General features: G+C 39.8%; 1 protein-coding gene across 5 annotated transcripts in view; it reads right to left on the bottom strand.

The window, feature by feature from the left end:
- brpf3b (bromodomain and PHD finger containing, 3b) overlaps positions 1 to 24,573 on the bottom strand; it is a 75,158-nt gene that overhangs the window by 9,262 nt on the left and 41,323 nt on the right. For all 5 annotated transcript variants that reach the window (XM_070858960.1, XM_070858962.1, XM_070858964.1 and 2 more), the window contains exons 3-9: positions 21,571 to 21,727; positions 18,472 to 18,603; positions 16,414 to 16,542; positions 13,229 to 13,541; positions 8,877 to 9,143; positions 1,902 to 2,432; positions 1,548 to 1,656 (exon numbers count right to left, since the gene is read on the bottom strand). In XM_070858960.1, the coding sequence (XP_070715061.1) occupies positions 1,548 to 1,656; positions 1,902 to 2,432; positions 8,877 to 9,143; positions 13,229 to 13,541; positions 16,414 to 16,542; positions 18,472 to 18,603; positions 21,571 to 21,727 (1,638 nt within the window). The remainder of the gene's footprint in view (positions 1 to 1,547; positions 1,657 to 1,901; positions 2,433 to 8,876; positions 9,144 to 13,228; positions 13,542 to 16,413; positions 16,543 to 18,471; positions 18,604 to 21,570; positions 21,728 to 24,573) is intronic.

Below are 24,573 nucleotides of genomic sequence, written 5' to 3'. Positions count from 1 at the left end.
GGTATGTTCAATATTAAACTTCCTCTACAATGTCCCAACTGCGTTAGTGTAACTTTTTCATTTATCAAACCAACCATGTACAAGTGAAACATCAAGGTCAGATGTAGCAGAGGATTCAGGTCACTATATAATGTCCCAAGATGTGCCTCACTCGCAAATGTATGAGTGTAACATTTTCATTTCCTGTACCAACCATCCTTATAGTATCTCAAAGCCAACTTAGTTTTGGTAGTTATTATTGCAAGTTTTTGTATAGTCAGAAGGGAAACAAGTGCATACAAGCACATGGTATTGGGGGTAATGTACTGACGTAGATAGAGAACTGGTTGGCAGATAGGAAGCAGAGAGTAGGAATAAACGGGTCGTTTTCAGAATGGCAGGCAGTGACTAGTGGGGTGCCGCAAGGTTCAGTGCTGGGACCCCAGCTATTTACAATATATATATTAATGATTTAGACGAAGGAACTGAATGTAATATCTCCAAGTTTGCAGATGACACTAAGCTGGGTGGCAGTGTGAGCTGTGAGGAGGATGCTAAGAGGCTGCAGGGTGACTTGGACAGGTTAGGTGAGTGGGCAAATAAATGGCAGATGCGGTATAATGTGGATAAATGTGAGGTTATCCACTTTGGTGGTAAAATCAGGAGGGCTGATTATTATCTGAATGGTGACAGATTGGTAAAAGGGGAGGTGCAACGAGACCTAGGTGTCATGGTACATCAGTCATTGAAGGTTGGCATACAGGTGTAGCAGGCGCTGAAGGCGGCAAATGGCATGTTGGCCTTCATAGCGAGAGGATTCGAGTGGAGGAGCAGGAAGGTCTTACTACAGTTGTACAGGGCCTTGGTAAGGCCACACCTTGAATATTGTGTACAGTTGTGGTCTCCTAATCTGAGGAAGGACATTCTTGCTATTGAGGGAGTGCAGCGAAGGTTCACCAGATTCTCGGGATGACACGACTGACATATGAAGAAAGACTGGATCGATTAGGCTTGTATTCAATAGAATTTAGAAGAATGAGAGGGGATCTCATAGAAACATATAAAATTCTGACGAGATTGGACAGGTTAGATGCAGGAAGAACGTTCCCGATGTTGGGGAAGTCCAGAACCAGGGTCACAGTCTAAGGATAAGGGGTATCCATTTAGGACCGAGATGAGAAGAAACTTCCTCACCCAGAGAGTTGTGGGCTCGTGGAATTCTCTACCACAGAAAGTTGTCGAGTCCAGTTCGTTGGATATATTCAAAAGGGAGTTAGTCATGGCTAAAGCAATCAAGGGATATGGAGAGACAGCAGGAATGGGGTACTGAAGTTGCATGATCAGCCATGATCATATTGAATGGTGGTGCAGGCTCCAAGGGCTGAATGGCCAGCTCCTGCACTTATTTTCTATGTTTCTACCTACGCCCTAGAGGTGAAAAACAGCCTTCATGAGCCACCCAATTCCCCAACAAATATGCACATTTAATTAATCTTTATGATCACATGATCTATTACATGCATAGGAGTCAGCATAACTTTGTAGTGTTTTCAGGTTTTAATAATTACCTGTTACTGTCGAATGCCCCATTGCTTCCAAGACTGGAACTACACTCAGAATCTGAGTAGCACTCTGCATTTAATAACTGGGGGTGTTTTCCAAACCCATTTGAAAGCCCTGTGCAGATAAATATACAAAGTTTCAGCAAAACATAGTCCTCCAATATAAAATGCTTATTTTAAATAAAGAAAACCCAACAGACTGACTCGCCCTGCTAAATAACAGCTGTTGACTGACCACAGAGCAGCACACATAGTGGCTACAAAGAAATCCATGGACGAGATTTTTAAGCTGTCCAAACAAGGAGGTTCAGCTGCTGACAAACAGCACTTCTGCGGAGAAAAGCAACGGAGAAGGATTACCTAGTTCTGTAGGCGTGCATGGAGATTTCTCACTTTCACTGTCTGAGCTGCAGCTCAGACTTTGGGGTCGTTTCCTTGACTGACGTAAACTCTGTAGTTTTGAGAGTGCCCCTGGTGAAGTATTCAGAGCCAACTGTTCTGTTTGGTGCTGGCTGTCTCCATTCTCCACTGGCTGGCCAGAGCCCTTCTGTAACTTTACTCCATTTTTGCCCTTCCTGAAAAGAACAGATGTACGTCTGCCCACTTCATTGACTGACTGAGCTGCTGTGTCTGAGGTAGGGAGAGCTAGACCATTTACACCACTGTCACTGAGAAGACGCTGAAGAGTATGAGTGCCAAGGGCTTCCTTTTGTAGTGTTTTTCTGTTGAGAACATCACTGTCAGATTTAATTCGTTTGTGCAGTCTGCTGTGTGCCCTGCTCTCACTCACAGGTTTGAGGGTAGGAGGGTCTGTGTGGGTTTCAGAGTCTGAGGGTGAAGGTGCCGGTCCCGTAGGTTCTAATGTAGGTGGCAGTGAAGATTTTGAATCCTCTGTGGGGAGGAGGGAGAAAAAGAATTATACCCATTTTTCCAAATTTACATCCAGTTTATTCTACTCTCAAACATTTGCATTGTTTCATTAAATTAACTTGTGCATTTTCCAAACATTATTTAACGACTCTGATTATTCCAAATAATGAATATCAAAGCCAAGATTCATAGTACCTAATCCAACCTTAAAACCCAAAATATGTATCTAAGAATACTTAAAATTCACATATTGTTCTTCCAGGACTTCTTTTCTATATGCATTTTTTTAAAATCACCTTTGCAGCAAATGACAATTATACAAGTGCTGGGCTGTTCTTCGTATGGGTTACAAACTTCAAAAAAAAAAGTAGTGGATCTCCCATAGCATTGTATATGTTAAGTCAAAGAATATGGGGATAGAGTTTTAACTTGCTGCCTGGGCGTCTCATTGGCATGGTGGATTGCCTGCTCATTATAAAAACCATAAATGAAAACTGGGCCGTTTTTATAACAGGCAGCCAATCCACAGTTGAAAATCTACTCCATGGTTTCTCTTCTACCCATCTATTTTATTCATGTTGCTATTTTTCTGTGTCTGGTTGACTCGCTCCCTAACTCTTAAAGACAAGATTGCCTCTCCATCTCCTATCCTATCCCCTCTCCTATTATTGGTGCTTCTCCCTAACCCATTCCCTTTCTACAACCCCTCACTCCCATCACTACTGCTACCTCTTCTCCTTCGATCTACCCATTCAACCCCATAATCCTTCCCACCCACATTACTCTTAAGCCTCCAATCATTCCCCTTACACTGTTCCAGAGCCGGTGGCGAGAGGCTAGAGGCCTTTTCACCATCACCCTGTTTCTATCCTCCCCCTCCTATCCATTTGCCTCAGAGCTTTGTTTGCTTTCAAAATTCGATTCTTTAAAAAAAGTAAAATTAGGACAAGGAAAGCCACTGTCCATCCAGCTCTCACTGTGTTTTTCTCAGTCTGTCTGTGTCCCATGATACAAGCATCGGTTATTAGGATGTTTACATTTCCCGTCAAGAAAAGTTGATCGAGGCTTCAAAATTCAATGGCCTGGATTTTCTGGGGGCCTACGACTGCATACACAGTGCGTACGCGGCCATACGATCCGGGTTCCACATGCGCTGTGCATGTGCGTAAACCCAGAAATTGCGATCTGTCGAGAATCTTCTTGACAGATCATCCGCATCCCCAGGAAATGAACATTCGCTGGTGGAGAGTTGAGCTATTTGCCAAAAATAAGTTTAGGTTATTTTTGGCCCCTTGAAAAATGTTTACATTTATTTTTCAAAATAAACATTTATTTTGAAAAATAAATGTTGTTTTAAATGTTTAATTAAATTGCATTTGAATTAATTTTAAACATGACATTTTTTATTTCAGTGTTGTCTACATGTATTTTTAGGTGATTTCTATTATGCTTATGGGGACTCCGTATGTAAATGTATTCCATATAAGTATAATGGGAATCCCCTTTCTAATTAGTTGGCCCGACCTAGGTGAACCACCTGTGCCCCTGGGATACGTGGGCCTCTACATTGGCGTACCCGCAGAGGATCCAGGAGCACGATTCTCCATGGATCCAGGACCATCAGGTTAGGGCGTAGTTTATTCTCGAGGCATCGGCCCCCAACCACAAATTCAGGCCCAGCATGTTTGTTAAAAAATAAACAAAAGTTAGCATGAGGAAGACACCATTTTTTTTCAGCGTACTACATATTCTGAAGTTTATGGAACACAAAAAAGGTATGTATTTAGTGCAGTCTATCATTTTTCACAACAAATCACAGCCTCTGTGTTTAAAAAAAATACAACACAAACTTTTTTTTGAATAAAGCCTTTTGATTTTCTCTCTAATTTTTCCATTTTGGGGGGGGGGGACACTACAGAAACTGCTGGAAGCTAACAAAAAATATTCATATGAGCTGACTAGATAGCATTGATGCATGCTGCACATGCTTAGATTGTGCAATACGCAATTAGCTAATACGAGTCATTACGTCACAGAAGGAGGCCATTCGGCCCATCGAGTCCATACCAGCTCTCTGTAGAACAATCCAGTCAGTCCCATTCCCCCGCTCTATCCCTGTAGCCCTGCAAGTTTATTTCCCCCAATTGCCTATCCAATTTCTTTTTGAAATCATTGATCATCTCCGCTTCCACCACTCTCGTAGGCAGCGAGTTCCAGGTCATTACCACTTGCTGCGTAAAAAAAGTTCTTCCTCACATCCCCCTGTATCTCTTGGCCACAATATTAAATCTGTGTCCCTAGGTCCTTGTACCATCAGCTAATGGGAATAGCTTTTCTTTGTCTACTTAACTAAACCTGTCATAATCTTGTATACCTCTATCAAATCTCCCCTCAACCTCCTTTGCTTCAAGGAGTACAAGTCCAGCTTCTCCAACCTAACCTTGTCGCTAAAATCTCTCATCCCTGGAACCATTCTGGCAAATCTCTGCACCTTCTCAATGACTTTCACATCTTTCCTAAAGTGTGGTGACCAGATCTGGATGCAATACTCCAGTTGTGGCCTAACCAGAGCTTTATAAAGGTTCAGCATAACTTCCTTGATTTTGTACTCAATACCTCTATTTATGAAGCCCTGGATCCCATATGCTTTGCTAACTACTCTCTCAATATGTCCTGCCACCTTCAAAGATCTATGCACATGAACCCCCAGGTCCCTCTATGCCTGCACACTCTATATTGCCTCTCCCTATCCCTTCTGCCAAAATGCATCACCTCACACTTCTCTGTATTAAATTCCATCTGCCACTTGCCTGCCCATTCTGCCAGCCTATCTATGTCCTGTTGCAGTCGACCGATATCATCCTCTAGTTTGCCACACTCCAAGTTTGGTATCATATGCAAATTTTAAAATTTTACTCTGTGTTTCAATATCCAAGTCATTCGTATATATATCAAAAAAGCAGTGGTTGTGGCACTGACCATCGGGGAACACCACTGTCCACCATCCTCCAGTCTGAAAAACAACCATTCACCACAACTCGCTGTTTTCTGTCCTTAAGCCAATTTCTTATCCAAACAGACACTGACACTCCTATCCCATGAGCCTTAATTTTGTTAACTAGCCTTTTATGTGGCACTTTGTCATACGCCTTCCTAAAATCCATAAAGGCAACATCCACTGCATTCCCTTCATCAAACCTCTCTTTCATCAAAAGATTCAATTAGATCAATCAAACACAATCTGCCTTTTACAAATCCGTGCTAGCTCTCCTTAATTAACTTAAACCTTTCCAAGTGCATCTGGGCAAAAATATCAAGTCCAAGCTTTTGAGAGGCTGAAGGGATTAAAAAGTCACAACACAACTTAAAAAAGACTTGCATTTTAATAGCGCCTTTCATAACCTCAGGACTTCCCAAAGCACTTTACAGCCAATGAAATACGTTTGAAATGTAGTTACTGTTTTAATGAAGAGGATTTACTGTGATTGAAAGGCTGCATTAGAGGGAGCAGCGTGCGGTGGCCCGGCCCGGGAATCGGCACGGCCCTGGCTTGCAAGACCATCAGCAGGCCGGGGCCATCAGAGGGAGCAGCGTGCAGCGGCATATCACTGCAGGAGGGTAACGGCTGCGATGTCAGGGCAAGCACAGCAGGAGGGGCAAAGGAGAGGCAAGAGTTTGTAGAAGGAAGTGACCGGGGCCCAGGAGAGGTGTGAGTCTTGGGGCCTAGGAGAGGCGAGGGCCCAGGGGCAGCACGAGCCAGCCCACACTGCTATAGGTGTGCGTGCTCGGTCCGTGCAGCAGAGTTGGTCTCCAGTTGTCTTGGGTAATGCTTGCCACTGGACCAAGACCTAGCTTTGTCAAGCCCGTCCGGTGGCTGGTGTGCAACAGCCACGTGTTAAAAATATTCCACGCACAGGCATCTTCCACCCTTCAAATGTAGTTCTGGATCTGGAATATTAAGTCCTTCATTGAAACACCTGAGAACTCATTCCTTTTTGGCATGGAAGCAAGTCATCCTCGCTTCGAGGGACTGCCTATGATGATGTTTTAATGTAGGAAACACGGCAGCCAAGTTGTGCACAGCAAAGTCCCACGAACTGCAATGAGATAATGATCCGATAATCTGTTTTTGTGATGTTGTTTGAGGGGTACATATAGATTATTTATTTATGTTATATTGTGAGATGTATAATGTTTCGCATTTTTAACCCCATGTGCTTCAATTCCACTTTCCAAGACTACACTGGTCCCATGCTGTCGCCACCTTTTTAATTGAGTTGTCAATCAAACAACCCAGGATTTACATCTACAACCCTGACCAGTAAATTAACCTACCATTCATTTCAAGAATGCAGAGCAATTACATCTTTTACCCTTAAAGAGACACACAGATACATTCTATTTACAGGGCATCATATTTGCATCCTTCTAAAATTGAGCATTCTCTGTCTTACCACGAACAGCACCATGGAATAATCACTACTAGTATCTAATAAAAAATGTACTCTCTGCATGTTATATTTCAGATGCAAAACAATCTTATAATGCTATATGCTTCTAAACTGGAGCCTGAAACAGACAAGCACATTCCAATTTGCAAACTCTCAATGAAACAACAAATGATGTGAGACTCTATTAGCAATTAAGACTTAATGGCCTTAAAGGTTCTGTCTTATTAGCAAAATAATACATTCTGTAGTACATGATATAATAGCCCTAAGCTTATAAAACATCATATCCTCTGACTTACCATGTGCAATGCCACAGGAGACTGTAACATTTGAAACTGATTTGTGAATATGGAATTTTAGCCAAACAGCAACAAATCACAATGGAAGAGGTAGGGAATGCATGAAACAAACGTGAGGAGAGATTGAGAATAAAAACTACCAGTAAAGACCAATCAAGATTAAGCAGTAAATTAAATTTACTAATAAAAAGTAGGCCAAAGCGAGCAAATTAAATCGCTCCAAATATTTTTTGAAAAACATTAGTGCCGGTGCTGAGTATTTACCACTGGAAATAAGATTTGGAGTATAAAAGACAAAAATGATGTTATTTACAAGAAAAATATTGAAACTTATGCATAGCATTTTCTGTACTTAAACGACGGCTTCCATTGGAAGTCTGTTCTATATGAGAAGTATGAGCATTGAATTCATACAGCTTCCCAGACCAATCACTGTCAGTTGAAAAGATTCATGTTGCCAGGTTACATCTCCTAGCATGCACTCGTGACTTCAACTTTTAGAAATGTTTTCAATTGGCACAACACTGACATTATTCATTGAGCCTGCCAAGGCTTGCTGTTTATACACCCACATTCTCTCACAATCTGATGTATCAATAGGAAATTTACCGAGAATGAAAATGCCTATGAAAACTAGTTTTATAAAGTAAACAGCATTATCTTTTGGTACAATCATCAAATGAAAGATAAAAGTACGAACTACAACTTTTTCTGAAATAATAAAATCAATGGATACTGTATTCGAGGGATTGGTTACAGTGTCTTACATTATATGGCACGTTAAACTTTTGAAACAATTACAAATTCAAAAGGGGAGTCTTTATGTAATATACTCTAAATAATTACAGCAACTGCCTTTCTTTTTATTTGTTTGTGATTGCCGTCTAAATAACAACTGTTCATACGAACAGTAGCAACTTCTGGAAGAACTGCCCAATTATTCCAGTTTGGAAGGAGGTTCTAAAATAAAGTCCTGAATTTAAAATATTTATCCAATAGGTTCCACTTAAAGTACACTAGATGCTGTTGTAGATATTTGCTAGAGAAGAAAAGATGCAAATAAAAAGATTAAACTGAAGTTTTATCTATTTCTTGTCCTTCACTATTAAAAAGTCATGAACAGTAAAGATCTCCTGTATTACATGCATAAACTTATTTATGGAACTGGTATGTATGGATCTATTTACAGGGGGTAAAGTACTATTTATTTTCCAGAAATCAATCAAAAACACTTATCTCACTGTCTCTAAGCAGATCTCTTACAATCTTATTTCCAAATTCTTTCAATGGATAAATCTATTTTAAACACTTGTATATCCACATATCTCAGGTGTGTGATCTAAATCTTAAATCCTTCCTGTTTGGTTATATTGAATGCATGATGTAAACTAGTTGTAAGAACACAATAAAAACATGAAAATGTTCTATGCTAACTGACTGCACTGTAAAGATGAAGGAATCTAAATGACTCATCAGGCAAATGTTTTTCTTCAAGAACACCATCCTTCTGCCTCTTGAATTATTCCAGAGTTTTTAAAAAATCTTCACTACCCTACTCAGAAGACCAGTTCAGGTATTAATCAATGTCTGCATTAAAAGGTATTGTCTGACATCAGTCCTCAGATTAGTTTGTAATTATACCTTCTTGTTCTGGAGATCTATGGTGCATTTAAAAAAAAATACATAGCAATGACATGCAGTAAAATATACCACACCTCTCTCAGCACTATCCTCGTGGCCTTCAGCCAGTGGTTTTTCGTTATCCTCCTTCGACAATTCAGAGTAGTTGCCGTTATGCAGATGCTGCTGTTGTGCCAGTTTATGCCTGATGCTGTTAATTTCTCTCCTCAGTAATCTTACGCGTTTTGATCTAGCTCCACTCGACTTCATGGTACACGTTATGTCCAATTTATCTAACAATTCTTTCAGCTGGTCCTCCAGCGACAGATGGGCTCGGTTCTCTGGTATCAGCATGTTATCCACTGAAGAACAAATCAAAACATATAATGAATCCAAGAATTCCCCATGGTCAGCAATGTATATTCTGCTTTTAATTTTCTTAGTCTGGTTTGCATTATGATTAAAATACATGAAAGGAGTATTTTAAGCATCAGACTGAAGCCAACATCTGGAGCAGGCGTGAAGGGCAGTATGGCCTACTCCTGCTCCTAATTCTTATGATCTTGACATTTACACATATGAATTCATAGAATTAATATTTTGACTACACAGCTAGTGGATCTATTTACTATATGTGAAAGATCAGTAATGCACTATTAAACAAAGAATGATAATGAAAATATTAACATTTTAAAAATAAAATCAAAAAAATAAAACCTACAGACTGAAGTTAATCATTTATGATTGAATCCTAAATGAATTATAATTTCAGATCACAATAATCTAATCAATGGTTACAAAAATTACAGAAAATGTCCCGTCATTGAACGCATAAATGAAGTAACATCCAATATTTAACAGCATTACATGTAAAGCTTTGTGCATTAACTTTAATGTATTTCAGTCTCAAACTTTGCCTCCTGCTTACAATTTAGCAATATAAACGCCAAATGACTGAAAACATCAGTGATGTTTGAATGCGACGAAATTACATCTAATTCAATGCAATAGGCTCAACTGATGACGGAAACTGGGGATTAACAAGCACATGATGTCACAGGGCTAACAATCTGAGGTGTCCATTATCAGAAAATCAAATGCAACATGAATACTTCAATTATCATTTAGATTAATGGTTAAACATGATGGATAATGGTTGAAATGGATTATATGGTCTAGAAGTGAAATTAATTTCAAGCAATATTTTGACCATGAATTTGTAGTCGGAGGCTTCCTGCGGGGAAATGCCTCCGATTTGCAAATAAAATGCCCGCGTATCTGGTGGTCCGTAGATTTGCGGTCTTGGGTCTCTCCGGGTGTCCGCGTGTAGAGGCCCACGTATCCCAGAGGCGCAGACAGTTCGCAAGCACCCCTGAGATCACGTGGGCTGGCCCAACAAATGACAGAAGGGGATCCCCATTCATACTTATGGGGATCCCCATTCATACGTATGTACGGAAACCCCATATGTATGATTGGGAATACCCCCCAAAATACCTCTACATTTCAAATAATTAAAAAAATCACATTTAAAATTAAAATGGCATTTAATTAAATATTTAAAACAAAAACTTAAGGATTTTAAGTTCTGTATGTTAGGTTTTGGCATATTAGCATATAGAATTCTAGTACAATTGAGTTACTGCCAGAATTTGTTTTTTGGGGGAATGGAGTTTAAAATGTAGTGAATGTAATTAAAACTAAAACAACATTTACAAAATTAATTTTTCTCTTTGGAAGTTGAGGTTTAAATGTTTTAAATAATTAATATAACATTTTTGCAATGAATAGTGAGTGAAGTAGAAACAAGTCTGTTTGCCTTGGCTATCGGTGCGATGGAGTGTACTCATTTACAAATCAGAGAAGATTCCATAGCACTGGGGTCAAAAGAAAAAACAATGGGCTTGTAGGGTCTGCCCAGGCCAATAATATGACACCTAGAAAGAATGGCAGCTGTATACACTGTAGCATCAGCTCTGTTGCCTCTTAACAGCGAAGGGAGAAATTATCTGATTGTTTATGCCACCTAAGACAGTAACCATAAATGGGCTAAAAATAAACTTGTATAAATTATTGATAAAATTTTATTTTTCTGTTTTTTAAAAACTCTTATGCCTGCTTTTACCAGGCTAAGAATTTCACGGGCATTCACTGGGCAGATGTTGGGCTTCTTTTCCCGGGATGTGGATGATCTCGACAGATTGCAAGTTCTGGGTTTTAGCGCACATGCAGTGTATACCTAATCCGGAACTAACGTGGTTCCTACGGGCGCGTGCGCATCTCGTGCCCGCTCATTGGGGCCGCAAATTACGGGCCATTATTTCCATACTTGATATGTAATATTTTGAGGTACTAATTTCAGACCATTTTTATTTTTTCCAGATTGTCATGATTTCTTTATGGAATCAGAAAGGTATCAGCATAGATGATATATAGACTAAATTAAATTATAAAACCAAGCATCTTTAAATTTAGGTAATAATCCAACAGCATCTACAAAAAGATTATGTAAATAAATCTATTTTATAAACATATATATATATACATATATATATATCCACATATCTCAGTATTAGCGACTTGAACCCTTAAACCTTTCTCACTTGATTATATTGAATACATGGTGTAAACTAATTCCACCTTGTTGTAAGGACTCAATAACTACAGGAACATGTCCAATGCTAACTGCACTGCAGTTACTACTTCAGCAAAACTACACAGTAAAAACGATGGTTACTGTCTTAGGTGGCATAAACAATCAGATAATTTCTCCCTTCGCTGTTAAGAGGCAACAGAGCTGATGCTACAGTGTATACAGCTGCCATTCTTTCTAGGTGTCATATTATTGGCCTGGGCAGACCCTACAAGCCCATTGTTTTTTCTTTTGACCCCAGTGCTATGGAATCTTCTCTGATTTGTAAATGAGTACACTCCATCGCACCGATAGCCAAGGCAAACAGACTTGTTTCTACTTCACTCACTATTCATTGCAAAAATGTTATATTAATTATTTAAAACATTTAAACCTCAACTTCCAAAGAGAAAAATTAATTTTGTAAATGTTGTTTTAGTTTTAATTACATTCACTACATTTTAAACTCCATTCCCCCAAAAAACAAATTCTGGCAGTAACTCAATTGTACTAGAATTCTATATGCTAATATGCCAAAACCTAACATACAGAACTTAAAATCCTTACTGTTATTTAAAAATCATTCCATGGCATCATTGACACCTACCTCTGCAAGCCCCTAGAGCCATATATGCCAGCGTATACCTTCCATTCTTCTAACTCGGGCCTTCCCTGCCTCACCCCTCCCTCTACTTCAAATGGCACAGCCTTCAGCCATCTTGACTCTACAGTTTGGAACATTTTCCCTAAATCCCTCTCTTGTGCCACCTCTTACCCTACCTTCAAAAACGGTCTCAATACAAATCACTTTGACCAAGGCTTCAGTTACATCTTCAAAGTCTTACCCTATTATTTTTTGTCTGTCCCTGCTTCGATGTAGTACTTTGGATGTTTCCTTCCTTCTTAGGGAGTCCCCCCAAGTCGAGGATGACTTGCTTCCATACTAAAATGAGTTCTAAGGTGACTGATGAGACCAATGCAGGATCTACAGTCTCTGTCACAGGTGTGTTTATTACATTCAAGGCACTATATATAACAGCACGGTACTGGTACCTCTCTTTCTGTATGTCCTACTCTATTTGAATGCCTATTAAATATATTCTCTACTCTCTATGCCTATGTTTCTTTTTGGGTACATCTCTTACTTCTGAGGATGACGTGAAAAAAATGGGTGACTAAACCATTGCAAAAAGATATTAAAAAATGAAATCACTGTTGCAACTGATTTATGGGAACATATGGCTGAGGAACATGGCTGAAATAATTTTTCAAAAGATAATTAAAAATGTTTTTCCTGTGGTACTGCTTGTGTTTTTTGTTTAAAATATAAATGTCTGCCTTTCACATACCAGTTACATAATTAAATACATGTTTATTACGTATGTATTGTAGTCACATAAATAAATCTGAGCACCTAATCTTGTTCTATTATAATAATCAGAAATGGAATAGATAAGCTAAATTCCTTATTTGAGCCAGTCAGAAAAACATGACAATTTTTTTTAATCCCTGTAAGGATTGATTTAATGTGCAACCCTACACATTTAAAATGTGGCTTGCTATATGCAATATTTAAAAACTGAAGTTACAGTATTCGATTAAAGTTTTTTTTTAAATAGAATAAATTGCAATTACATGTTTGAACACTAACCATCTTGACAAAATTATAGCTTAAATCTGGGACAATTTACTGAATATTTTTTGAGCCCATCAATAGAAAATCTTGGTCCCCCACTTGAAATATATTTTTCAGTGAAATAACAGAAACAAATAATATCTCCCCTACCCACCAATCTGCATTGCCAGAATACCTACCATCCTCCCAGGAGAAGCGGTAGAAGTTTGCCAAATTTGGTGATTCAGGTAGATGCATTCCAGTTTCATAGTCATACCCATTGTTTTCAGCTTGGCGTCGAGCACACCTTAATATGGAACCTCCCATGTCTCTCAATCTCACTGCTGCCCGGTAGAATATAGTTTCCTTCGCATTATACTTCATACAGTTGTTTATGACCAGGTTAAAATCTGTTTCAAACTCATCAAGGGTTTTGTAACAGTGAGTTTCTAGTTTTTTCCTCATGGTGGAAAAGTCCATAGGATGTTTAATAAACTCTAAATAATCTGGAACCTTGCAACAACAAAAAAAAGACAACAATAATTAAATGTCCAATAGACACCTTAAAGAGGGGAAGGGGAACCCTTCCTCTTCCACCTCTCCCAAAAACGTACTTGTACATTAAAGAGCGAGTCTCACCATCAAGACCTCTTTTAATAATGAAATCCTTTGTGTTCGATTTGTGGATTTGTTTTTAAATTTTAGCAGTGACCTTATTAGGGGAACAACCTTCCAAATTAGTAGACCCAGTAATGTTGTGTGCCCGCAATAATATCAGCTATTGCTTTTGCACAGTAGTTTCCAATAAACTGACAGAACAAGATGATGTTAAGTTAATTATATATTTTGTGATAGTTTGTTATGTACCAAAGATGAGACTCTCCCTTCGAACATAGGTAGCATATGAAGTGCTTTCTCTACAGATTCTGGCCCCAAGTTTCCACACGCGGCGAAAAAGGCGCACCCCAGAGCTGGGCGCCTGTTTTTCGCGCCGGAAAAAAAGTGCAGTATTCTAGCTCGATGTCTGCTTGGCGCGGCGCACAGGGGGCGGAGCCTACCACTCGCGCCGATTTTGTAAGTAGGAGGGGGCGGGTACAATTGAAATGAGGCTCCTTGGTGCCGGCAACCCTGCGCGTGCGCGTTGGAGCGTTCGCGCATGCGCAGTCTGAAGTAAACATTGGCACTCAGCCATTTTTAAAAGTACTGCAGAAAAAATGAAGATTTGTTTCTTGGACCCCTGCAAAGGCTTGTATTTTAATTTTCTTGATATTTGTGTGTGTGAGGGAGTGCTTTTAGCAGCACTGCTGAATAAATCACCTGCTGAAATCAGTGAGTTCAGCTTTTCACTGCTAAACTTGCCGAACCGGTGCCTGCAAATTAAGGACTGTGCGTTTGGAGAAATAAAAGTGCCAATTCAACTTTGCAATGGATCAACGTCCACCAAGAACAAAGAATTTCTTGCATGAGGAAGCAAACCATTGCATTATATGTGGTGTTGACAATGCAGCACCCATTCTGCAAATTTAAATATAAAGATGTCGATGTGGCTGCCTCTCCCTGTCCAAATGGCCTAGTCAGTCCCCCTCACAGCTCGAAGGCTGCTGCTGTTCTTTCTTCAGCTCCCGACCAGCCACTGACGCCGCTGCAATCCCATGGCCGAATGGCCTCAGTCAGTCCCCCTCACAGCTCGAAGGCTGCTGCTGTTCTTTCTTCGGCTCCCGGCCAGCCACTGACGCTGCTGCAATTCCATGGCCGAATGGCCTCACGTCCGCTCCTGATTCTTCGGCTGCCTTCGAGCCACTGACGTCGCCCCATAAGCGTGGTGAACGGCCGAAAGAATTTTAAATCTGCAGCTGCGTGTGTCCTGTGTTCATTCGTCGGCTCCCGGCCAGCCACTGACGCCGCTGCAATCCCATGGCCGAATGGCCTCAAGTCCGTCCGAGTGCTGCATCTTCACGGGGAATGAAGGCCTGCCTCAAGCACTGCAGCTCAGCTCGAAGGCTGCTTGCTGCCTGCCGCTGCCGTCGAGACGAGACACTGACGCCACACCGCTGCCTGAAGCACTTTCACACAGGTAGGAACATGGTTTATTTAATCTTTTCTTTGCTTATAAATTTTTATTCAGGTTGGATTTATTTGTATAATATTTGTATAAGTATAACTAAGGATTGATTGTAGAATTTAATGACTTCCCTTCCCCCCCCCCCCCCACCTCGTTCCCGACGCCTAATTTGTAACCTGCGCCTGATTTTTTAAAGTGTAGACAAGGTTTTTTCAAGCGTACAAAAATCTTTACTTACTCCATTCTAAGTTAGTTTGGAGTACGTTTTCACTGTGGAAACTTTGAAATCAGGCGTCAGTGGCTGGACACGCCCCCTTTTGAAAAAAAAATGCTGTTCCAAAGTGAAACTGTTCTACCTGACTAGAACCGGAGGAAACGAAATGTGGAGAATTCCGATTTCTAAGATACTCCGTTCTACACCAGTTGCTCCTAAAAATCAGGAGCAAATCATGTGGAAACTTGGGGCCTCTGAATTATGTGGAATGACTGGATCCACACCTACCTAATTTAAACGTTATTCTGAATCATGCACAGAATTCCAATGTACCAATACCATTCGATTAAATACAAAAGTTAAAACCATGCATAATATTCTGAGGAAAAGTTTAAGTTTAAATGAAACGATTTCTGGGTGGAACTGGGATAAGCGGGAGCAGAAATCTGGGCAAAGACACACTCAGCCACATTCGTGCCTACTAGATTTCCCACAAACACGTGTATTGAAATTATATCCAAATAATCAAAATAAGTCATCCAAACATATTTTCCATCATGTGATCCATGGCCCAAAAGCCTATGCAGTTGATGGCTGAGTGACCGACTGACTAATCTTTGGTGCTAAATTCAAAATAAAATTGTTTTTGAATTTATACCAGCAACACTAAAGCTGCGGCAATGATGCATCTATTGCACCAGAGCTTTGAGGTATACCGCAGCTCTTCCCCACAACCACTTCCCGTGGACTCTCTGGCAGAGTCTGTCAAAATTATACAAATGACTTGGCCAGAAAAATCACTAAGGGTCTGGACACAATTTCTGATGGATGGAACTACACCAAAGATATGTGTCTAAATTCTACTGAAACAAAAAATCTAGGCTATACTGTTAATCTATGTTCATATTCAACAAGTACTATCCAGTTTGGGGCCGGGGGAGGAGGTTAATTAAGTATAATTTAAGTTTACTTGATTCAAAATAATTAAGTAGAATGTAAATTTACAACAGCCAAATTAATTGCTTATATTTGAAAGTTTACCTAAAATATTTGATATCGATACTAGTGATAAACATATACTATTTACACACTGGCTAAAAAAGCCTTACCTCTTTGAGGCTTACAGGTTGTGCAAATATATTTGCTTGATCTCTTTCCTGAAGTTGATCCAAAATTTGTCTTAAAAAGACAATAAATGGTGTAAGTTGCAATTCTAAGGCAACTTGCTGAACTTTGACCTGCGAAATGTCAAAGAATATAGATTAATTCATAATACGGTAGAGATGTTAAAAGAGTTAACAGTACTAGTTAAGTGTTTTTAGATGTGGCACAGAGCCTGTCTGCTCATGAACAGGAAACAGCATTTCGGAAGCAGAGTTTGTGGTTCCACTGGAAAATGGAGGTCAATATAATTGTTGATCAAAAGGCTGAGTACCATCATTCTTGTAGTTCACAAGCACTTGTGTGCAACATAATCTGCGTGGTACTAAGGCCAGCCTTCGAGTACCTTATTGACAAGATAAATTCTGCAGATTTGATGAAACTGTACTATATAAATGATTAGTCCACAAGGTAGAATAGAATAGTATAGAATAGAAGGCAAGCTTCTGAAGTGAATTAAAAATCGACATGCCCTCAAACTTGAAATGGCCAGTTTAGACATTACACAGAGGATAGTGATTATGTGGAATGGACTAAACAGAGGGGCAGAAAGTGTGGAAAATTTTAAGGGAGAATTTGAAGGAGTGGACAATTAAAAGGGGTTAGTTTTTGAGATGTACAATACTAAATTCAGAAAATACTTTTAGAGGAAAATGTAGTTTTGCTTCACCAAGGATGGAGTTCAAAGGAATGATCTGTTGCATCTATGATGAATGAGCACAACACACTAAATTTCCTGCTGGATGTACAAATCAGCAAACACAACAAATATTTCATATCACATTTAAGTAGAAAACAGGTGAGAAAGAAAATCAAAGCATCTCTCCTACAGACTGGAGATCATCAATTTAATATCAGTGATGCGAGGCTGTACTAAGCTTGATCTATATACTGCAGCAAAACCAAAACTATACTTTGGAGAAGGGAACTGACTACAGCAAGTCAAATAGCTCGAATAGCAAGCTATACTAGAAATGGCCTATTCTGCATCCTTTACTTAGAACCAATCTCTAGTTCCAAAGCCACTGTGTAATTAAATCAAACGCTGTACATTAAAGGAATTGTGCGCTTCAATTAAAGATGTACCCCATTCCTCAATTTATTTCATATTGAAATAGTTTGAGAATTGATTCCCCAGTCCAGCATCAGTGATTGATTTAAAAGATAAGCTACCATGTCTGATCTCATTGAAACAAAGCATTCTTACAGGGCTTGACGGGGTAATATGTTTCCCCTGGCTGGGGAGTCTATAACTACATAACATAAGAAATAGGCGCAGGAGTAGACCATTTGGCCCCTCGAGCCTGCTCCGCCATTTAATAAGATCATGGCTGATTTAATCATGGACTCAGTTCCACTTCTCTGCCTAGGGGTCACAGTCTCAGAATAAGGCGTCAGCTGTTTAGGATTGAGATGAGGAAAAATTTCTTCACTCAAAAGATTGTAAATCTTTGGAATTCTCTAGCCCAGAGCTGTGGATGCTCAGTTGTGGAGTATATTCAAGGCAGAAATCAATAGATTTTTGGATATTAAGAAAATCAAGGGATATGGAGATAGTGCGGGAAGGTGTAGCTGAGGGCGAAGATCAGCCATGATCTTAATTAAAGACGGAGCAAGCTCAAAAGGGTCCAATGGCCTATTCCTGCTCCTATTTTTTATGTTCTTATGTCTGTTCGCTTTATCATAAAAAACAAGATTAGGCTACAGGTAAGTGGGAAAATGCAGCTGCAATCCACACATTTATAATATAATGGTAGTGTTATTTTTTTTAAATAAAGTTATGCTATTTAAAAACAATGACAGTAGAATCATAATTGGAAAGGGTTCTTCTATGTGCAAGCTGTAGTGAGATCAGAAACATGTTCCATATCAACACATTTACAATTCTTACGACATCTAGTGCACAGCGGAAATCTTTCCTCAATATTAGTCATTCTACCACTTGCAATTCCCAAAGAAGGTATGCAGTGCTTTTAACATTCCAATATCAAAAATAAAATAATTACCTCTTCCCTTTTGAGCTTCTCTCTTTTGCGAATCAGTTCGACAAGCAGGCGAGCCCTTTCCAAATCGTGGCGCAGTTTCTGCCAGTACTTCAATTGTTCTTTCACTGCACTGTGTTTTTCATTCTGTTCTTTCTGTGACGTGAACACAACAAGGCATGTTTAAGTATATTACTATCTATATTTTGCTAAAGTCAGTGATTGATCATTACCACTCTCAAATGCATCTGGTTAGATGACTGGTGAATACAAGAAACTTGGATGGTATGTGCATAACTGAAGTGGATATACGTCAATCACAAAGCTTCAAATTACTTACAATATTTTCTAAGATTGTATCTGTCATGCTCCAAATATAGTGAAAATATCAATACTCTACATAGTAAAATATTAAAGATTGAACGTCATGTTGAAGAACTTGACTATTTAGGATGATTGAGAGTTAATTAGAGGCACTAGCATTGTGCAAGTGAAAGATGAAGGAAAGAAGACATTTCAGGCCGCACTCCGCCATAAGTTTCAAATCATTAACATGGTTTCCAGGGCGGAAAAGGCACTGGCTTGAGTAGCAATAGCATTGTCATCACCATCGACGAATTTCTGCAATCTGGTAGTAAGTAGACAGTTTATGTATGGATTAAAAAGCAGTAGTGCTAAAACTGATCCAAGGAAGGTCATTGATTTGGAATTTCCATAACCTGGTTCGATCAGCCACGTGTACTCTGAAATATCAGTCCCGCAGCAGTATTTCAACCAAGCAGGTGGCACAACATTTTTCGCCAGCACCAGTATGCCAGACAGCGTCATAAGCTGCTGTCATATCAAGGAAGACAACACCAGTCTTAAGGTTTCTCTGAAAGCTATTTTCACTGAAGGTGGTTCGGGTTTGTACAGCGTCAATATGGCATGTACATGGGGCGAAAGGGATTATGGATTTTGCAGCTTTGCAGACTTCCATAAAAATATTTATAAGGTTCCTAATTGGGATGTTATGCTTTGGGATAGTAATAATAATTTGTTCAACAGTCTCTGTAAACAAAGCCCAATTAGCTTTCCATCGAGTTTTCCTTATCATTTGATGAGTGGTAGTCACAGATCGACATGGTTAAGCAACGGTCAGTGTTCACGGTGTGGAAAGTCATTGAGAACAGTCCATGATACTGGACTGTTGTAGGTCACTGTTGATTATTGTGACCCAGCAGATGTCAAGTGAGTAGTCTTGACCCCCATCTTGCTGAGTGGAAGGTGCCACGTTGTTTAGGGTCATGAAAACAAGACGAGGTCGTTACTAGATGCCCAACTTTGTAACCGATCACTATCTTCTAGGATTGTGAGTCATCCCAGTCTGTATAGTGGCTATTAAAGTCACCAATGTTGATAGCTGGGTAGAAAGAAATGGGAGTAGGTTGTTCCCTCAGATTACACTTGGTGGTTTATAAATGCTTCCAATCTTGAAACCAACTGTATAACATTACAATGGTTAAATGGATAAGACGAGCGTTACATCTAACATGTTGTTACAGACATAGGTAGCTCAACCATGTTTGGCATGAAGTGCATGATATAGCAAATCAAATCGATCAATAGCGAAGTGACCAGCTTCATCTGTTGCAATGTGGGTTTCTTCAAGCCACGGTCTGTCAACCTTGTGGTGGATAGTGTTGATGATTGAACGCTTCGCCACTGAGAGACCCTCAATATTTAAGTTGTAGGATTCGCAGCACTGGGCCTATGGACTGAAAGCCACTTGTCTGCCTGGAAGAGTCATCATTGTCATTGTTAACCAATTGACCGGGTTCTGAAGATTCGCTCATTTAATCTGCTGCTTGCATCATTAACTGCACCAGCAAATCGATTACTCACAGAGGGCGTGACAAGAACGCTGATGCATTGCCACACATGTATCACAATACAGCTTTTCATCAACTTTGTGCTGGTTAAGTCCATAAACAAAAAATCACCAAAAGACTAAGCGAAAATTAAACTGTTAAAAAAATTATAAATCGCATGCTGTAAAAATGGAACACAATACAGTAACATACTCATATCTGTGATACTTCTATTTTTGTGCAATCCATTAGTTTTCACTGCTTCAGGATTTTTTAAATATTAATGCTTTCGTCATACTAATGACTATTTTCAAGAAGCTTATTGAAGTCAGCTATATCACAGTACAGTAATGCCATGTCTTATAGCAACTTTTATAATGTAACAACAGAGACACAGGCAACATACCAAATGAAGATAACCCATAACATACATGTAAGCAGAATAAAAACTGCCTGCTTACTTCCCAAACTCGGAGGGACAAAATTGCCCTTTTCTCCCCGACGCCCATTAGCACCTCTGGGAGCGCAAAGCACTTTTCGCCTGGGGGAGGGGCGCTACTGGCTCATGGGAAATTGCCTGAAAGTTTGCGGAGGCACTGTCATGGCAGTGCCATGCCCCACGGGTAAGTACCCCGGGCCGCCACATGTCATGTGCAGCGACTCATTAGTGATGCATGCCAATCCCTTTCCGGCCCACGGGGGATATTGCCCCACGAGGGATATTGCCCCACGAGACTGGCGTGAGCTGGGCGATATATGCTCATGGGGAGGTTGCCAGTGCCTCACGCCGCCATCTTGCTTGTTTTGCCGACTCTCAGGTCGGCTCTATTAGTTCCACCCTAGAGTGGTCCAGGCCGCCACCTTGCAGCCCGGCACTCCATTTTGGGCCCTAGTCCCACGCTGCCATCGGTCGAGTGGAGACCATCAGAGACCTTGCAGAGTGCGCAGCAGCCTTCCCCTTTAAGCGAAGTGGAGCATCTACGTAGCGCTCCAGATTGTGACACGTTAGCGCCGCTGGTCCCACCTCTACAGGAAGTGGAGCGCGCAAGATTGCGCTCCACTTCCTTTATGGGGCGGTAAGCCCAATTCAATGGCCCGGGCGGGACTTCCGTGCCTGGCGCAGGAAATCCAGCCCCAATCAGGTTACTACCCCCAATCAGAGCACAGGGCAATTTCACCCCCACTATTTCTGATCTGTATTCACTAAAAGAAGTTCCCAACACTTAATAAACATAAAGATATGAATCAGTAACTCAGTTAAAGATTCTTTTACCTGTTCTGCATTTCTTTGAGTCTGCAAATGTGAATGCAATCGTCGAAGTAGAGGAACACCATTCCGTGACTGCCTTTTCAACATCCAGTAATTATGCAGCCTTTGCATGAACTGGGTTTTCCTCTGGATAGATAACTGACTGCAGATTTTATTTAACCTGATAAGAAAGCAGGAATTCTCAGAATTACAAATACAGATTGTATTCTTTAGACTTAAATATTGTGATTTTATTATAAAACTGCTGTTTTTTTGATAACCAAAGAAACCTTCAACATGGTGAAGAATATCCAATGTCTTACTCTTTGTATATTTTGCTCAATATAGAAAATGACTAAAGAAACACTAAAGTAGTTAAAGCATTTGAACATTAAAATTCAAGTTTTGCTCATTATTCAAGTTTCATATCTCAGTTTTGTGACTTGGTACTTTTCAGAGCCAATAGACAAGAATTTTGTGAAATAATGAACCAGTGAAAATTAAAAGTTGCCTAACTAGCACTGTGTCAAAGGGGAAACAATAAAATTATCACTCAAATAAAAGTTTCAAGCTTATACTTTAATAAAAGCTTGCAAGAATATACTATATAGTTCATAATCTGTACTGTTGCTTTGAATACTTTTATTTAGATAACTGATTGCATTATTCTTTGACAATCTTGTAACATTCAAAGAGGAATACCATCCATATCAGAAAGCAGCTTATATGATGGGTAGTTGACAAATATATTCTTTCCAGATCAAATGTGTGATTCCTTGATACCTCACTCAACAATCTACAAATATTGGGATGGGCGCTGGTCAACCCCTACTAAGTTCCGACTGGGTGTGAGCCCATCGCACAAAACAACTCTTAATTTGCCCTTTAGAGAGAGTGCTCCAAGAATGCCAACCTCAAAAACTATCAAAAGCTGAAAACTCCCAAAACAGTCCTGATTATAGGCCTCAAGAAGCATGCACACTAAAAGTGAAGTAGGGCACAGCTGGACATAACTTAAGTTATACTAATCCTTTATAAAACACTGGTTAGGCCTCAGCTAGAGTATGGGTTCAATTCTGGGCACACCTAGGGAAGGATTCAAAGCCTTAGAGTGCAGAAGAGATTTACTGGAATGGTACCAGGGATGAGGGTCTTCAGTTATGTGGAGACAGAAGAAGCTGGGGTTGTTCTCCCTATCTGCTCTAAGCTGCCATGCGCTAAGGTTAAGAGGAGATTTGATATCGGTGTTCAAAATCACGAATATTTTGATTAAGTAAATAAGGAGAAACTGTTTACAGCAGCAGAATGATTGGTAAACAGAGGATTTAGCAGATTGGCAAAATATTTTTTTTTGGATTGTGATTTGAAAGGGTGGTGGAAGCAGATTCAATAGTAACTTTCAATGGGGATTTGGCTAAATACTAAATACTCGGAAGAAAAAAAAAATTACAGGACCATGAGGAAAGAGCAAGGGAGTGGGACTAATTGGATAACTTTATCAAAGAGTTGGCACAGACATGATGGGCTGATAGAATGATGCAGCACAGAAGGAGGCCTATGATTCTCCAGTGTAGGTAAACCCAACATGTCATTTGTACAGCAGATCGTGGCAAAACTGAAAATTTTTCCCTTATCCCTTCAGAGAAATTGTGAGCTATTGTACATATGTACTAGTATATTTGCTGATAAATCTGATGGTTAAACTGTTATAAAATTGTTGCTATAGTTCTCAGTGATTCAGAGACACTCATCTCCCATCTTCAGTTCACTGCAGTACTCTACTGCCCCTTTAATAATTATTGGGAATTTTACATCCTTAATGCTGGCACTCTTCTATCCCCTCCATAGTTCATGTTTGTACTTTTCTCCCCTTCACTCTCATCATGTTGGCAGTCTTCTCTCTCTCTCTTCTCCCCACCCTATCCAATTCAGATATCCTCCTTCTCACTCTTAGATCAATCTGTTCTACCTGGTGCTACTATAGTTCTGACAGATGGAACTCCTGCACAGATTGGCAGGAATTCCTGACCTTGCAAACTATTGAGAGAATTGCTACCCACAGCAGAATTCCATTCCTTGGAGCAGCAGCATCAGTGGGAGAAGGTAATAAAGGGCAGCCGGCATCGGTGCTGATTTTCGTTCAAAATGCATAGCTGACTCCAAAACGCCGACTGTTTGTTTCAGACTCACATGATTAATATGCATGTGCTCATCAGAAGGTACGGGCTAAGGCAAATCATTACAGAAGAGTAAAAGGCACTCTGGCATATTGGGCTCGGGAGTTCCTGATGCCGATACTGGACAACCAAACTAGAATAATATTTTTATTCCTGAGGTTTGGCATCTTTACTAACTATAAAATTTACCCATTATATTTTTGAAGAAAAAATATGCAAAGGCTATATTTCAATAATGAAACATTTTGAACTGTTCTAGTCTCATTCAGTTCGATGAACTCAGCACCTGTCTCTTAACCTAATTTGAGCAAGATAAATTCTTATATCCATAGTGTTGCATACAGCATACAAGTGGAAGGAGGCAAGAGTTATTTACCTTGACAAACTGCAATCTAAATGCAAGTAGTTTTCACATTTGCCTATAATGCTAACGTGAAGAGGAGAATTTCTGGTATGCAAATATCGAGGGATTTCTGGTGGTCATCAAACCACTACAATTTATCTACCATATACTCAGCCAGTCAACTGAAAGTTGTCTGGAATTAGGTAAATGTAGTTTATTTAGAAATGGCTCATTTGCCCTTGCAAATCAGTGCAATCTGCAAGAAAGACAGGTAATGGAAAGTGATGTTCCAAAATAAACAAAGCATGTTTTTAAAAACTTGTGCATTAGCAAAAAAAAAGCCAACAATTTTGGGTATTAAAATATTCATGCAATAATAATCCAAAGTCAACAAGATCTTCAAAATGCACATGGATCAAAAGGACTGTTTTCGATCTCTCGAACAGCAGAGATGCCAGTTCCACTGAATTCTCCTATTATGACAAGTAATACAATACATTGTTTTGT

This window comes from Pristiophorus japonicus, chromosome 17 (assembly GCF_044704955.1).
Source record: "Pristiophorus japonicus isolate sPriJap1 chromosome 17, sPriJap1.hap1, whole genome shotgun sequence".
Taxonomy (NCBI): Eukaryota; Metazoa; Chordata; class Chondrichthyes; family Pristiophoridae; genus Pristiophorus; species Pristiophorus japonicus.
This window is presented reverse-complemented; position numbering and strand designations above follow the sequence as displayed.